This window comes from Trichechus manatus, unplaced genomic scaffold, assembly GCF_000243295.1.
Source record: "Trichechus manatus latirostris isolate Lorelei unplaced genomic scaffold, TriManLat1.0 scaffold00001, whole genome shotgun sequence".
Taxonomy (NCBI): Eukaryota; Metazoa; Chordata; class Mammalia; order Sirenia; family Trichechidae; genus Trichechus; species Trichechus manatus.
This window is the reverse complement of record NW_004443937.1, coordinates 3,510,420-3,528,086: the sequence shown is the minus strand read 5'-3', so window position 1 is coordinate 3,528,086 and position 17,667 is coordinate 3,510,420. Positions and strand designations below refer to the sequence as shown.

Below are 17,667 nucleotides of genomic sequence, written 5' to 3'. Positions count from 1 at the left end.
GTGGCACAAATGGTGAAGTGCCTGACTACTAGCCAAAAGATTGGCAGTTCCAACCCATCCAGAGGCGCCTCAGGAGACAGGCCTGGTGATCTGCTTCCGAAAGGTCACAGCCTTGAAAACCCTATGGAGCAGCTCTACTCTGCACACACGGGGTTGCCATGAGTGGGAATCGATGGCAACTAACAACAACAATCCCAGACCTGGAGTCCCTGGGTGGTGCACACAGTGAATGTGCTTGGCTGCTAACCAAAAAGTTGGAGGCTCAAGTCCACCCAGAGGTACCTCGGATGAAAGGCCTGGCGATCTACTTCTGAAAGGTCACAGCCTTGAAAACTCTATGGAGCAGAGTTCTACTCTGCACACATGGGGTCGCCATGAGTCGGAATCAACTCAACAGCACTAACAGCAACAATAGTCAAGCAGAAGTACTTTTTAAACAATGTTTGCTCTCCAAAGTCGACATTCTTAAAGAATATGGCAATAAAATAAGTGTAGTTAACTCAGTTACTAGAAAGGACTTGTATCTTCAACTTGTATCTTAAGAATCTGATTTCTAGGGTAATGTGCTATTTAAGAATAAATTAGTTCATGTGGACAAAAAATCAAAGGGTCTATAGTCAGTTCTGTGGCAGAGGCAGCAAGATGAAGGATGCTGCTAGTGTTCCCGTCTCTGAAGATTGTCCTCTGTGAGCATCTCTGATTCACAGATGGTGATATAAGTATGGTGGAAGGATATAACCCTGATGTACACCTTTCTTGACTTTAAACCATGCAGTATCCCCTTGTTCTGTTTGAACTACTGCCTCTTGGTCTAAGTACGGGTTCCTCATGAGCACAATTAAGTGTTCTGAACTCCCGTTCTTTGCAATGTTATCCATAATTTGTTATGATCCACAGTCAAAGGCCTTAGCATAGTCAATAAAACATAGGTAATCATCTTTATGGTATTCTCTGCTTTCAGCCATAATCCATTTGACATCAGCAATGATATCCCTGGTTCCACGTCCTCTTCTGAATCCGGGTTGAATTTCTAGCAGTTCCCTGTCGATGTACTGCTGTAATCGCTTTTGAATGATCTTCAGCAAAATGTTACTTCTGTGTGATATTAACGATATTGTTCAATAATTTCCACATTCTGTTGGATCATCTTTGGAATGGGTACAAATATGGATCTAAATCCTGGTCCAAAAAAATCCAAACCCGTTGCTGTCAATTCCCACTCATAGCAACCCTATAGGACAGAGTAGAACTGCCCTATACGGTTTCCAAGGAGTGCCTGGTGGATTCAAACTGCTGACCTTTTGGTTAGCAGACGAACTCTTAACTACTATGCCACTAGGGTTTCCTAAATCCTGGTAGTAGGGTTTAAATGTGTTAGAAATTAAGTAGTACCTGATGCCATTGAGTCAATTCCAACTCATGGAGACCCCATGTGTTACAAAGTAGAACTGCCCACAGCATTTTCTTGACTGTAACCTTTATGGAAGCAGATCATGAGGCCTTTCTTCCATGGAACCACTCGGTGAGTTTGAACCACCTTTAGGTTAGCAGCCAATTGCAAACTGCTTGTGCCACTCAGGCTCTTAAACAATAATGTAAGGGTCTTAATAATTATTTTAGCTTTCAAAATGTCTAGTAAACCTCCATAGTAACTTTGTTTTTATAACATCTTTGCTTTAAGGGAGGAAGCTAGAGATGTTTGCCTCTCCGGTTGAAATGGGGACTATAAAACTTGTCTCTATGATGTTGACAGTGTTATTTTCATGTTATTAATACACAAAGATATAAGGCTGTTTAAAGTTTTGAAGCATGACTTCACATGCTTCAGAGTCTAGCCAAGTATATAATGCAAATTTTACAATGTGTTTCCTTTTATGATTTTTGGTTACATACATGGAAGTCATTCTCACGGCTATATTCTTCACTATTGGTGGTAATTATTAGGGTTTTAGTGGGTGATAATCATGTCCTTTTCCCTTGCTCAATATTTAGAAATAAACAAGAAATAAGATGCAGGAGTCAGACAGAGAGAAATAAAAATATTAGCTTTATTTTTGATGAAACTGATTGGGAAGCAGGGCTTTGGTATGAAGCCACTAGGGTTTCCCTTGGATCATTATGATTAGGTTCAATGTGAGTGGTCGAAAACTCAAAACAACAGTGGATGAAACAAGGGGGAGCCTACTTCTTAGCAATATCACTTAGAAGTCCAGAGGAGGCAATTCAGGACTGGGAGATTGTTCCATAGTACCAGGCACCCAGACTTCTTTCTATGATTTGTTATACGTGACTTCCTTTCCCAGGGTCATTTTGGGATCTAAGATGGCCGCTCCAGCTCCAGCTATCATGTATACATTCCAGCCAACAGGAAGAAAGAGAAGGGCAGGGTATCTTCACTTAAGGACACACCATTTTGCTTATACCCCATTAGCTAGAACATAATCACTTAGCGACATCTAACTATGTGAGTATTCTGGGGAGTCATACACCCAGCTAAAAACTGAGAAGTCTATTATAAAAGGGGAGGAAGAATATTGATGGACAACTTGTATGCCCTGCCATACTCAAGTTAAACTTAGGCAGCCAGGCAGAGGCACAGCTAGATAACCACTGGCCTCACCTATAGAGAGAGGCAAGCTGCTTACCACAGAGCAGAAACTTACCTCAAGAATAAGCTGCTTGCAAGAGGGGGAACCCAGAAGGGACTGAGCCATACACGCTTGGTTCCCTCTTATTCTCATCCACTGATGGAGGCCAGATGTATGTTTCCTATACTTCTCCCTCCTAATTGATGACTGGCTTTTATAAGGGGTGGTACAGTGAACTGTCATAAGGCAGGAAAGCAGTACACGATTTGGCACCACAGTAACAAGGTTTTCTTGTTTTTCCTTTATCTAGCTTCTCGCCATCTTCACTGTCCATCAGGTTAAGAAATCTTCCTGAATAGTCATAAGAGAGTTCTTCTTCTGGCAAAATGTCTTTGGCTGCAAACAGGGCCAACTTAGGTACCATGGAGTCAATTCGGACAGGAATCATTAACAGGTTTGGTTCACAAGAATGGTTAAGGTATCTTCCAATATTTCCTATATAAGTAGGATCAACAAATGTTTCCATTACCTGTCCATTATAAACATGTTCCCTGATGGCTATAATATAATTCGAATCATGTACCGTTTGTAATTGAATTCTTCTCTGCACTTCAGGGAACCCTAAAACCTCACCAGCATATTCACAGACAAACCTTCCTTTTGGTATAAATTCCAAGGTCCGTAGTCCCCAGCCTTTTTTATCTGTCTTAAACACCTGGAGGTGGAACTGCAGACCCCTCTGGACCACTCTGTTTCTGCAGTGGTCACTGCACTGGCACATGGTATTGCATTCAAAAACTGGCTGGGCATACTTTCCTTCCAATCCTATATCTCTGAGGCATGAATTATCATCATAGTTCTCCTCATGACGGAGACAGGAGCAAGTATCAGGGAAGCATGGAGTTTTGAGACAAATGCATCCAGGAAAGGTTATTTGAGTGGGATCAGTGTCTGCTCCAGGTCCAATGACATGATCAGGAGTATACTGCAAAAAATATAAATACTGTAAGTCAGCATGGCATGTTATGTATTTCATAAATATGTTTCAAGCAGCTTTTAGCTGAGACACTTTTTAATTCCAACATGTATAAAAACAAAACTGATAGTTTTTTTTTTTATTGTGCTTTAGGTGAAAGTTTACAGAGCAAATCAGTTTCTCATTAAACAATTAATACACATATTGTTTTGTGACATTGGCTGTCAACCCCACGACGTGTCAACAGTCTCCCCTTCTTGACCTTGGGCTCCCCATTTCCATTCGCCCAGCTTTCCTGTCCCCTCCTGCCTTCTTGCCTTGCCCCTACACTGGTGTGTCCATTTAGTCTCATGTACATGGTTGAACTATGTGTACTGTTTGTTTTATAGGCCTGTCTAATCTGTAGCTGAAGGTTGAACCTCAGGAGTGACTTCAGTACTGAGTTAAAAGGGTGTCTGGGGGCCATCCTCTTGGGGTTTTTCTAATCTTTGTCAGACCAGTAAGTCTGGTCTTTTTTTGTAAGTTTCAATTTTCTTCTACGTTTTTATCCAGCTCTATCAGGACCCTCTGTTGTGATCCCTGTCACAGCAGTCAGTTGTGGTAGCCAGGTACCATCTAGTTGTGCTGGACTCAGTCTGGTGGAGGCTGTGGTAGTTGTGGTCCATTAGTCCTCTGGACAAATCTTTCCCTTGTGTCTCTGGTTTTCTTCATTATCCCTTGCTCCATACAGGGTGGGACCAGTAGAGCTTCTTAGATGGCCACTCATAAGCTTTTAAGACCCCAGATGCTACTCACCAAAGTAGGACGTAGAACATTTTCTTTATAAACTATGTTATGCCTATTGAGCTAGATGTCCCCCAAGACCATGGTCCCCAGCCCTCAGCTCAGTAACTCGATCCCTATGGGAGTTTGGATGTGTCTATGAAACTCCTATGACTTTACCTTCGTCAAGCTGTGCTGACTTCCCCAGCACTGTGTACTATCATAGCCTTCACCAAAGTTACCACTTATCTATTGTCTAGTTAGTGTTTTTCCTTCCCCATCCCTCTCTTCCTCATAACCATCAACGATTGTTTTTGTCTGTAAAACACAATATTTTAAGATATTGTCTGAAAAAATACTTCCCCCAATTTAAAAAATAAGATTAATTCTTTAGATTAAATTTTTTTTGGTCCTATTTTAGGTGTAGGGATAACAATAAGAAAAAATTTTTTTACTTATCAGAAATTGAAAGCATTTAAACTCATTATATTTCCCTCTTAGCTTTGGATGTCAGGAAAATCATAGCTGAATTTAATGTTTGATTGCAGTCGGATGCTGTATCCTTGGCTTTAATCTCTTTTATCTTTATCTGATAATGCTGTCACTGTTAGGTGCCGTTAACTCAGTTCCAACTCTTTTTTTTTTTTTTTTTAGTATTTTATTGTACTTCAGGTGAAGGCTTACAGAACAGATAGTTTTTCATGTAACAGTAACACACATGCTGTTTTATGACATTGGTTAACAACCCCACAACATTTTAACCCTCTAAATACTCAACTTTTTTTTTTTTTTTGAAAATACACATAGCCAAAGATACGCCATTTCAAAAATTTTTTTTACATACACATTTAAGTGACATTGACTACGCTCTTCTAATTATGCTGTTATTCTCACTTAAGATGAAGGCTTACAGGACAAAATAGTCTCCCATTTGACAGTTACTACAAATGTTGCCCTATGACAATGGTTAACAATCTCACAACACATCAACAATATCCTTACTCTATTTTGTGTTCCCTATCATCAGCTTCCTACTCCCCTTCTGCCTTCTGGGCCTTGTCACTGGACTCCTGTACCTCGTTACTCTCATGGTTTTACTGGGCTGTCCACTCGCAGGCTGATCAGTGAACCTCGAAGGTAACTTTACCACTGAGCTAAAAGGGTGTTTGGGGGCCATACTCTCGGGGTTTCTCCAGTCTCCTTTAGGCCAGTAAATCTGGTCTTTTTTTTTTTTTTTTGTGAGTTAGAATTATGCTCTACATCCTTCTCCAGCTCTCAGTTCCAACTCTTATCGACCCTATATACAACATAACAAAACACTGCCTGGTCCTGCACAATCCTCACAATCACTGCTATGTTTGAGTCCACTGTTACAGTCCACTGTGACATCTCATTGAGGGTCTTCCTCTTTTTCGCTGACCCTCTACTTTACCAAGCATGATGTCCTTCTCCAGGGACTGGTCCCTCCTGATAACATGTCCAAAGTCGAGAGATGAAGTCTCGCCATCCTCACTTCTAAGGAGCATCTGGCCGTACTTCTTCCAAGACAGATTAGTTTGTTCTTCTGGCAGTCCATGGTATATTCAATAGTTTTTGCCAACACCATAATTCAAAGGCATCAATTCTTCTTTGGTCTTCCTTATTCATTGTCTAGCTTTCGCATGCATGTGAGCTGACTGAAAATACCATGGCTTGGGTCAGGCGCACATTAGTCCTCAAGGTGACTTCTTTCTATATATGTATTTTTATTGTAAGGCACCTCAGTTCCTTTTTGGGGATAAGAAAGGCATGAATGCTAAATAAATCAATGAAAGATGGCTTCTTGGGAAAGAGTCTTCCACTGATTTTTTTCCTAGAATTTTTTTTAATTTAAAGATTATCTAAATTCTTAAAACATTCTCTGTTTTAAAAAGACACTATTACTTTATAGTTCCATTTGAGTCTTCACAATATTTAAAACCAATCATTTGGCTAAAAACTGAAGACAGAATTCTAAGAATGGTATTTGTCAATAGGTATTTAGATTTATTGTTGCCTTTTATGTAAAGAAATTATATTCTTATTAAATGATACAAAGAGATAATATAAAAAAGTTTTTCAAGTCTTTTCAGTGTACTTGCGTCTTCAGACATAACATTTATACAATGTTATGGAAAAAGAAGACATTCTAAAATGGTTAATGAATGTCTATGTAAAGCCAAATCTCTGGTTATCTCACTGGCATAATAAAGCTTATTTTCAAACTCTGAAGATTAAAGTATTTCATGAGCCCAGCATATTTCTTTGTGTATAGAAAATTCTTGCTTATGTGGAACATAAATCATTTATTTTACCTGCCTTGTTCAAAAAAGGATTTAATGCGGCTTACAAAGAGATAAAATAAGTGAACAATAGGTAAGAAAAATGAGGTGAAGGGAAAAAAAGAGCAAGCCAGTCCAGTGAGCTGAGACCCACAACGTGTGGATGTTTAGCTCAGCCTGAGGGCAGCCAACCACTTTAAAGAAGAAATAGAATTAGATGTAAAACTCATATTGTCCATAAGGAACAATCTGACCGTTCAGAAGCAGCACTGACTCTTTCCCATATTGAGACTGGAGAGAAATTTCACCAATGTGTCCTTCTAAACCATTCTTTTCCAGGAAGCAGTTTCATGGGCTGTTTTTTATTCTGACCCTCAATAAAGGCAGATGACATGCTTACTTTCCACTGCACAGTTCAGTAAGTGCCCTTCTGCAAGGGACCAGTTGCTCGGCCTTTAATTCAGGGATAGATTTTAGAGTATCTAGAGGAATATTTGAACAGCATATCATTCAGTCAATTCTCCGTTAATATTATTTCTCCCAGCTGAGCTTAAGAAAGGTATTGAGCAGCATGTAGTTATTCTTCCTGTGGAGGCCTCTGTGGAGCTATACAGTTAAGTGCAAAGCCCTATACTTCAAAAAACGCTGAGCTGGGGAGGAGTGACACCCTCTTGTGAATGATGAGGAGCAAGAGTGGGAGTACCTGTAGGGGAAGGCCAACATTCTGCTTAAAAAGTGATTTAGGGGTGGAGAGTGGAAATAGCTTCCGTTGTTTGTGTCTTTCATTACAGCTTCAGCTTTGCAGACGAAGTCCTAAAGGGATAAAGCATGGCTCAGAAAGAGATGGCCTGTCAGTCAAATTAAAAGACTGCTGTCTTATACCTGGTCTACTTCCAGCTTTTAAATGATTCAAATTTGCCATGTAAATGGTTACTGAGACATTTTAAGAAGTACTTGTAATATAAGGATTTACTATCTCTTTGTTAAACTTTTCATGAAGAATTTTTTAAACTGATTTGCTCTTAAAGGCTCACATATTTTTAAGGCTCAATATAACTCACTAAACGCTAAAGTGATTTTTTTTTTTTTACACAGATGATTCCTTTTAAACTCAAGTCTGACTGATGGCAGTTTTCTAACCAGGAGAGCATTATTATTCCTTGTTGATTTGATCTGCATATGGATAGGTATGGAAAAATACTTTTATCTGCTTATTTTTAAGATTTTGGGGAATCTAGTGATATATTTTTTAATTCTGCAACCCAAACTTGATGCCCAATCTGAGATCCTTTAGGGACTTAGACTACAAATGGTAGCTGATTCTAAATGAGCTGCAGACACCTTACAAAGAACAACAGAGACCTCTGGATAAATTTCTTGTTTAAAGAGAATATTTTTTTCCTTGATGGATGTAATCATTGACCCTGAGACCAATAATCATTGCAAACCATTTGATCTACCAAGACTCCACTTTCTCCTCCACCAGTAAAATACTATTCCAGAAAGACAGTTTACCTGACTTAGACAAATGACTATACCTGACTTAGAAAAATGACTACAGTAAAGAATAATCTTTTGAAATCCTTGGTTTAATTTATCATGATTATCAAATTATTCATCTTTTCTGGTTTATAACTACATATTTAAAAATTATTTGTTCTTTTCAGAAACAATCTGATGTTAGTAACCTGCCGTTCTATTCAAATATTTATATGCCAAGCAAACTGTTAAACTTTGAGTATCTGAAAGATTATGGTAAGTGCGTTACAAACTGGGAGTCAGTTGACCTGAGCTTAAATTCTCCCGATTTGTAACTCTTTTCATAGTTTGTACCCCACTTCCTGGAACAAAGCCCAGGACCATGCTGATCCAAAAATGGTGTTACCCTGAGGGTTGTTTGTGCCTACACTAAGCCAAGGGGAGGTCAAAGCTTGGAGGAGATGCTGACCAGAGTGGACATATGTTTTTACCTACACAGCATCTACTCCTCTTTCTTCTGATAACAGCATCCCAGTTCTTCCCAGGGGAATCCTCCCTGCTCTTATTCTCATTAGTTTGGATGGGGGTCCAGCTTGGGCTGAGACCTAGACCAGCTAATGAAAACATCATAGGCCCCTATTACCAGTGTTTTGTTCATGGACGGGCACATGACTTAAGCCAGACCAATGAAATTTAATTCTGGGAAGTATGCTGAAACAATTGGGGAAGAAGTCTTTCTCATTCCACTGGGATTGCTAAACCAGTAGAGGACACACCTAACATTTCCAAGTGCTACTACATAGATAAGATCTACTGAGTGTGCTGCCAACCACTGGAGAAGGGAGTAGAGATGCCAAGTGGGGTGGTGACTGGTATCTGATGATACTGTTTGAATCCTTGGATCCAGACATGCCTATAGGTACCATTCCTGGGCTTTTCTGTTATGTGAGGCAATTCCTTCCCTTTTTTGCTTGGGCCAGTTTGTGTTGTGTTCTTGCGACCAAATGAGTCCTGACAGACACAACCAGGGTAGAAGCTGAGAAAGAATGGCTCCAGTGAAAGGCAGGCAAGTTTAGCCAAAGATGTAAATGACCAATGAGGTCTCCAACTAGGAGGTAAGACTGGAGCAAACTGTGGAGGCCAGAGAGGAAAGTTCTACGACTGTGCCCTGAAACACTGGAAAGCAGAGGAGAGCTTCTTAATGCAGAACATAGAATGTCCAACAGGAGACACATACAGAGCCAGACTCTTTTTTTGCATTGTTTCTTTAGGCAAGTGACTTTGCTAAGCTCTGGGTTAACCAGTAACTAGTTGCCTTTGAGTTGAATCCAACTCATGGTGACCGCATGTGTGTCAAGGAACTGTGCTCCATAGGGTTTTCAATGGCTGATTTTTTCATAAGTAGATTGCCAGGCCTTTCTTTGGTGCTGCCTCTGGGTGGACTCGAACTGCCAAACTTTTAGTTTGCAGCGAAGGGCATAAACTGTTTGTGCCACACAGGGACTCTAAGCTTTAGGTTGGCAACTATAAAATAGGGATAATACCCATATTTGCATGGCTTTTCATGAAATTTAAATAAAATAACATAGTACTCAGTGCCAGACACTTTATACTTTTAAAGTATTAGCTTCCTTCAATTCTTCTAAGGTCCCTGGGTGGCAAAAATGGTTTGTGCTTGACTATTAACTGAAAGGTTTGCTGTTCAAATCCACCCAGCAGGGTGCCTCAGAAGAATGGCCCAGCAATCTACTTTCGTAGGATTGCTGTTATTGTTAGGTGCTGTCGAGTTGGTTCCAACTCATAGCCACCCTACAGGATAGAGGAGAACTGCCCCATAGGGTTTCCAAGGAGCGGCTGGTGGATTTGAACTGCCGACCTTTTGGTTAGCAGCCGAGCTCTTAACCACTACAGCATCAGGGCTCCTACACAGGATTATAGCCATTGAAAACCCTATGCAGCACAGTTCTACTCTGCAACACGTGGGGTTGCGATGCGTCAGAATTAACTCAATGGCAACTGGCTTGATTTGGTGTTTGGTTGATTCTTCTAGATAATATTGCTAGATGTTATATTTAAAACATTGTACGTATCTGGCAAATTAATATCTCTAAGCATTTCCTTATCTATCTATCTCACAGGTTGCTGTGAAGGAAAAAATGAGGGAATCCATGTAAAAAGCTTACTTCAGTTTATTACATACATGTTTAATGAAAATTTTGCAGTGTAATAGGGTGATGAAAAAACAAATCTGGAGTTATAGACTTCCCAGGTTCAAATATACTCAAACCAAAATTGTGTCTAGAAAAGCAATAGCTATCTTCCATTAATTAATCCAACTTGAGGGGTGAACAGCAAACAGCTAACCCAGCCCAGACTTCTTCTATTCATCAAAAAACATTGCCTTACTAACTATTAGAGGAGCCTTGGTGGCACAGCGGTTAAGTGCTTGGCTGCTAACCGAAAGGTAAGCGGTTTGAACCCAACACCCTGCTCTGAGGGAGAAAGATGTGGCAATCTGCTTCCATAAAGATTTACAGCCTTGGAAATCCTATGGGGCAGTTCTATTCTGTCCTGTAGGGTCGCTATGAGTCAGAATTGACTTGATGACAGTGGGTTTGGTTTTAGGTTACTATTATATGCAGGTGTTGGATTTAGAAATAACCTGCCAATTAGGACATACAAAAAGGAATTTTTATCATTTCTTACATTGTGATAACAAATTTTACTTTTTCCTGATATATATCAAAGTATAGAATTAATTATGCAAGAGTTAAGAATAACTGCAAAATCATCAGTGCAAAATGATGCACAGGAAACTGGATCCTTGAAGCAATGGGTAGAGATTTCAGCTTTTTTGACAGAAAATTTAAATGAAAGTGTTTTATGAAATAAACCATGGTTACCAAAAAAATCAAAGTGGAAATAGGAGATAGCATATTGAAGAGCAAATATACTTCCTTAGCTACTCTCATCCACAATAACTTCTCCTTTCTCTGAAGTAGACCTGCACTTACTGTTAATAGTATGAACTTTGGGGTCTAAATGACAAACACTGTAGGGCTCTTTAGTTGTGTTATATGTGATGCTCTTGCCTTTCTAACAAATATGTAAGTCTCAAGGGAAGGCCTGTCCCTACATGATTTGGGATGTGGTGTGGGGGTAGTACTAGGCACAGAGCAGGAAGTATTTTTTCATTGCTTGATTGCAGCTCTTGATAACCTTTGATTGGAAGTTTGACTTTTCTGAATCACATTTTGTATCAAAGCCCCAGAAACTGCAGTGTAACACTGTATATGATATTCCGGGCTTAAAACCTGGGCCTGGATTCTGAATTTTAAGGAAGTCTGTGAAAATCTTCATTCCTTTTTTGGTTGTTTTGAAACACTAGCTACAAGAATCTTTGTACTTGGCCTCTAGCCTCATGAGTTTGTTTTTGCTCCAAGCAGCTATTAGGAGACTGTGAGCCAGATAATTCTTGTCAAGGCACAGATGAAATCTTAAAAATGATGTTTGAAGCTGGTTTCAGATCAGGGACCTGAAAAAAGAGCCAGATCCAATTCTTTGCTCAAGAAAATCAGTTTATTTTCTACTTGGCTTTCAACACTGATGGCAATATGATATGCTTGTTTCCAACTGAACATTTGAACATTCTTTTTGCCTTTTCACAGTACCCAAAAGCAAACTGTTGTTGTTGTTGTTAGGTGCCATCAAGTCAGTTCTGACTCACAGCGACGCTATGTACAACAGAAACCTTGCCCAGTCCCATGCCATCCTCACAATGGTTGCTATGTTTGAGCCCATTCTTTCAGCCACTGTGTCAATCCATCTCATTGAGGGTCTTCTTCTTTTTTGCTGATCCTCTACCAAGCATGATGTCCTTCTCCAGGGGCTGGTCCCTCCTGATAACATGTCCAAAGTACGTGAGACGAAGTCTCCCCACCCTTGCTTCTAAGGAGCGTTCTGGCTGTACTTCTTCCAAGACAGATTTGTTCACTCTCCTGGCAGTCCATGGTATATTCAATATTCTTTGTCAACACCATAATTCAAAGGCATCAATTCTTCTATAGTCTCTCTCATTCATTGTTCAGTTTTTGCATGCATATGAGGCAACTGAAAATACTATGGCTTCGGACAGGCACACCTTTGTCCTTACAGTGACATCTTTTCTTTTTAACACTTTAAGGAGGTCTTTTGCAGCAGATTTGCCCAATGCAATACATTGTTTAATTTCTTTCTTTTAAAAATATTGTTTTACTGAGGTACAATTTACATATACTGAGGTGCAAAGATCTTTTTTTTAAATTTTTTATCGTTGTAGTTTAAGTGGAAGTTTACAATTCAAGTTAGTCTCTCATACAAAAGTTTATGCATAAATTGTTATGTGACCCTAATTGCTCTCCTTATACTGTGACAGCACACTCCTCCTTTCCATCCCTGATTTCCCAAGTCCATTCAAAAAGCTCCTAACCCTCTCTGCCTTCTCATCTCACCTCCGGACAGAAGCTGCCCATTTAGTCTCATGTATCTACTTGACCTAAGCAGCACACTCTTCATGAGTATCATTTTATGTCCCACAGTCCAGTCCAATCTTTGTCCGAAGAGTTGGTGTCAGAAATTGTTTCAGTTCTGGGTTGACAGAATCTGGGGGCCTTGCTTTCTGGGGTTCCTCCAGTCTCAGTCAGACCATTAAGTCTGGTCTTCTTACTAGAATTTAAGTTCTGCACCCTACCCTTCCCCTGCTCCATCAGGGACTCTCTGTTGTGTTCCCTGTCAGGGCAGTCACTGGTGGTAGCCGGGCACCATCCAGTTCTTCTGGTCTCAGGCTGATGAAGTTTCTGGTCTATGTGGCCCTTTCTGTCTCTTAGGCTAATACTTTCCTTGTGTCTTTGTGTTCTTCATTCTCCTTTACTCCAGGTGGTTGGGACCAACTGATGCATCTTAAATGGACACTTGCTAGCTTTTAATACCCCAGACACCACTCACCAAGGTAGGATGCAGAACATTTTCTTAAAAAACTTTGTTAAGCCAGTTGACCTAGTTGTCCCCTGAAAGCATGGTCCCCAGACTCCAGCCCCTGCTACTCTGTCCTTCGAAGTGTTTGATTGTATTCAGGAAACTTTTCAGCTTTGGTTTAGTCCCGTTGGAGGTGCAAAGATCTTAAGTGATCAGTTTGATCAATTTTCCCAAATGCATACCCTTGTGTAACATTTCCATCACTCCCAGAAAGCTCCCTTAGGGCCCTTCCTAGTCCGTGCTAACACTACCCCATTCCCAAGAAATCACTGGTCTTATTTCTGTCATCATAGATTAATTTTGACTCTTCTAGAACTTTATACAAATGAAATCGTACAGTATGTACTTTTTTGTCTGGCTTCTTTTACTCAGCATAATGTGTGTTTTTCTTTTTTAAATTTTATCCTCACATACTTTATTATGTATCTTAATTATATGCATTTTTTTTACATAGCCACAATACCATTATCATACCTAATTAATGTGGTATCATCCCAGTACCAGTCCATAATCAAATTTTCCTTACTATATAAAAATGTCTTTTCTAGAGGGTTTGTTTAAATCAGGATCTAAACAAGGTCAATACATTATATTTGATTTTTGTCTCTTAATTCTTGTAAAATCTAGACCAATCCCTCCACACTATCCTCTCTCTCACTGGCATTGCCTTGTTGCAGAAATTAGGTCAACTGTCCTACAAAATATCCTGATTTTGGATTTGTCTGTTTGTTCCTTGTGCTATCATTTAGTAGCCCGTTTCTCTTGTATTTTATTTTAAAATTATATATCTTTAAAGGTTTTTCTAATTAAACTTGAGTGTTGTAAAAAATTCAAAAATTATAGAAATCCATATGTAATGTGGCAATAAAAGTCTCCTATAATCCCATCTCCACAGATAATCATTATCAATTATCTGACATATATTCAGATTGTTTTATATCTCAACAAGAAAATTTTTTCTCAATTATTAAGCAATGAGAGTGGTCATTATGTAATTTCTCACTGCAACTCTGTTTTGGGGGAGAGAAAAATAGGACCTTTTATTCAGTAATTTTTTGCACAGTGTCCCAATTCTGTAAAAAGCTTAGTCATTGTTGGAAAGAGCTAGTGCTGCACAAATCCAGTTATTAAGTTAATCAAACATAGGAAGTAGTATTGTATGTACTGCAGGGTAAAAAATCTGTCATTGGGGAAGGAACAGACATAGAATGGGAACACTTGAGTAAAACACACAGGGACAAACTTTGTCCTGAGCTCCAGAATCCATCAGATAGAAGCACGATGTTTTCGAGGTTCATCGTTTTTGAGATTCATCCATGATATTGTTTGGGTCAGTAGTTTGTCTTTTGTTGCTGAGTTGTTGTTAGCTGTTGTTGAGTTGGCCCTGACTAATGATGACCCTATGTATTACAGAATAGAAATGCTCCAGAGTGTTCTTGGCTGTAATCTTTACGGAAAGGAGCCCTGGTGGTGCTGTGGTTAAGTGCTTGGCTGCTAACCAAAAAGTTGGTGGTTCAAACCCATCAGAAGGATGTAGCAGTCTGCCTCTGCAAAGATTTACAGCCTGGGAAGCCCTATGTGGCAGCTCTACTCTGTCCTATTGGGTCACCATGAGTCACAATCACGTTGTCTGATTTCTTGACTGCTGCTTCCATGTGGGCTACTGTGGATCCAAGTAAAATGAAATTCTTGACAACTTCAATATCTTCTCCATTTATCATGATGTTTCTTATTGGTCCAGTTGTGAGGATTTTTGTTTTATGTTGAGGTATAATCCATACTGAAAAAGCAAACTAGACAGTTATTTTTACCTTGAGTTTTTCATGCTTTAATTCTTACGTGTGCATATGCATGTGAAGGCAGGGTTTGGGGCAAGCAAGCTGTTTTGACTTTTTCTTATAAGACTGGTTTTGTGATTCACGAATATTTGGAAGCATATAAGTTGAAGACCCTTTTAGGATTGTCATTTAAATGTTTCAGGAATGTTTTATCTTCTTGATAAGACTGTAAGCTCCTTGAGGAAGGGATCTTGTCTCCTTTCTGTAACTCTAACTCTACCCAGAGTTGTACATATAAATAAGTAGCTAGATAACTGCAGGATTGAGTCTTAGTCTTTTGACTTTCATTTATAGCTACCAACTGAAGACGTAAGGGTCCATTACAGAGCATCCTCTTCTCCTCTTTTTGGAGAGCTGGTGGTGTAATGTTTAAGAGCTACAGCTGCTAACCAAAAGGTTGGCAGTTTAAATCCACCAGCCACTCCTTGGAAACCCTATGGGGCAGTTCTACTCTGTCCTATAGGGTTGCTATGAATGGGAATCAACTCGACAGCGAAGAGTTTGGTTTTTCACTCTCCTTTTTACAGCTATCAAGTGCCTTCTATTTCCTCCTGTAATCTCAAGTGTAGGAGCCCTGCTGGCACAGCAGTTAAGTATGCTTGGCAGCTAAATGAAAGGTCAGGGGTTCCAACCCACCAGCTGTTCTGCGGAGAAAGACGGAGCAGTCTGCTTCTTCAAAGATTTAAAGCCTTGGAAACCCTAGCGGGCAGTTCCACCCTGTCCTATAGGGTTGCTATGAGTCCAAATGGACTTGATGGCAATGGGGGGTAATCTTAAGTGCAGGGATTGTGTGTTTTATCTTCTGGGCCTAGCCTAATACAATGCCTGGCACATGATAGGTAACATTTGGTCTTAAATAAGCTTTCAGGGATAGGTGTTTAATATGGTGTCAGCCAACCCTATAATTTCTGACATTAATATCCTGTTTTACTCTTTGAAAATTGCTATTGAATCTATTATTTTATTTGATCCTCACAATAACTCTAGGAAGAAGGAAGGGCAGAGTACTTGAATATTGATTATGGCTACAAGATTATAAATTTTTAAATTATTATTTCTATCTTGCAGCTGAAGAAACTCAGGCTCTACAAGGTAGCAAAGATGGCTAAGACTTGAACCTAACTCTCCAACCTTCGAGTTCAGTGCTCTTTCCACTTCAACAACCTTTTTTTTTTGGTCATTCCTTAGGCAATTTTCAGGCCAAGAAGAGAAGGGTGAAAAAGTTAGAGCTGAAAGTGCTTTGAGATAGCAACTGTAGTAAAGTATTTATTGAGCTCTTACAGTGAAGCAAGCACTATGCTTTACTTGTATTTTAATTCTCAAAACAATCCTGAGAGGTAGTATTATTTTAACTGTACACAGCAGGAATCCAAGGCTCAGAGAAGCTAATTCATCTGCCCAAGAGCTTACAGCATGAGGGAGGCCTCGGCTAAATCTGAGACGGGCTAAACCCTTAACCATAACTCTAAGCTGAGATCCGTTAAGAGGCTCCAAGCCTTACACTACCAGTGAGGCCAGAGAGGTAACTGATTTTCCTCAGGTCCCTCAGTGAACTCTGGGGATAGAACAAGGACAAGAAGCCAGCCTTCCAGGGCTCTTTCTAAGGGACCTCACGAAGCCTCTGGTGTTACCCTTCAGAGAACTACCAGTCCACAGGTAGAAAAGGCCCCTGTTAAGACCATACGGCAGATCATCAGAAAAATACTGAAGCCTGTGCACTGAAGAGCGATTCCTGCGAACAAAAGGCCATGCATTAGTAAGTAAACCAAGTAGTTAGCAACTCTCCTGCGGTATGAAGAGTCTCTCTCAGATGGACGACCATGCGGTGAGCCGCGAGCGCAAATCTCGTGGCCGCCTAGTCACGCCTCCACCTGGAAGAGCGCCGACCGTGACTCCAAGGACCGCGTGCGCAGCTCTTGTGGAGGCCTAGTCCCGCCCCTACCTGGAAAGGCGCCGGCTCCACCTCTGGGGGCCACCAGCTCACAGGCAAGTTCTCCAGGCCGCGTGCGACATCCTGCTGTTCAGTCGGGGCCTCGGGCCCCTCCTCAGTGGCTGCTATCCCTAATAGCAACTTCTTCTCCACAGCTTCCGCAAACATTTCGCCGCCGTAACGCTGCGCCTACCACCCCGACACCTTTCAGGTTCGCAGAGGATGCTGGGAGTTGTGGGTCGCGCGGCCACACAGCCTCATGGGAGTTGTAGTTTTTCTCTTCCACACACGTGGCATGTCAGAGCGCTTAGTCCGTCAGCTTTCGTTGACGTTTTGGTCTGGCTGCGTTTGTTTTGAGCCAGACGCAACACAGATAATTTGAAAACCATATAAGGTACGGAAAAAGCTTTGGGAACACAAAACGAAGTGTTTTAATATTCCTGTGGGCGTCGTGGAGGGCTTTAGAGGTTAAGTCATTAGTTCAGATTCTTGAGTGCTTAGTAGAGGTTTGCTGGAGTGGAGAGAGGAACGCATTTTAAGCTGGGGAGAAAGGAGTGCATAACAGAGTTCCTACAGATGTGAAACTTCCGTGGAAATTGGTTGGCATGTGATGGAATTCGAAACCTGGCGGCCTTATAGTGCACCCCAGGAATTTGATTTGGGTACCCGTCAACTCTGTGAGATCTATTCCCTGTGGGCTCCCTCTTTCACACACCCCCACCCTACTGAAAACCAACCAACCAAAAACTACCCAGAAAAAGGATTCTGATAACCGTGAAAC

At 40.6% G+C, this 17,667-nt stretch overlaps 2 protein-coding genes across 4 annotated transcripts in view; one reads left to right on the top strand and one right to left on the bottom strand.

The window, feature by feature from the left end:
* Positions 1-9,502, top strand: part of SUMF1 (sulfatase modifying factor 1) — a 140,472-nt gene extending 130,970 nt beyond the window's left edge. Inside the window, exons 11-12 of one of the 3 annotated variants that reach the window (XR_002824862.1) lie at positions 7,722-7,813; positions 8,294-9,502. The gene's annotated coding sequence lies outside the window, so the exon portion shown is untranslated. Of the gene's footprint in view, positions 1-2,898; positions 3,043-7,721 lie in introns of all 3 variants that reach the window. The other 2 variants (XR_002824854.1, XR_002824851.1) reach the window with 2 other exon arrangements.
* On the bottom strand, positions 1,686-17,326 carry LOC101346266 (histone-lysine N-methyltransferase SETMAR). Its single transcript, XM_012555621.2, has 2 exons — positions 16,899-17,326; positions 1,686-3,573 (listed from the first exon to the last, which is right to left on the bottom strand). The coding sequence occupies exons 1-2, from the start codon at positions 17,052-17,054 to the stop codon at positions 2,803-2,805; spliced, it is 927 nt and encodes a 308-aa protein (XP_012411075.1). The 5' UTR covers positions 17,055-17,326; the 3' UTR covers positions 1,686-2,802.
* Positions 17,327-17,667: the final 341 nt, after the last annotated feature.

Excerpts from the sequence above, each read along its gene's own strand:
- LOC101346266 (XM_012555621.2), bottom strand. The coding sequence starts at position 17,054 with ATGTTTGCGGAAGCTGTGGAGAAGAAGTTGCTATTAGGGATAGCAGCC. Across the intron at positions 3,574-16,898 it reads TGGAGCCGGCGCCTTTCCAG|TATACTCCTGATCATGTCAT; the intron begins GTAGGGGCGGGA and ends TATTTTTTGCAG.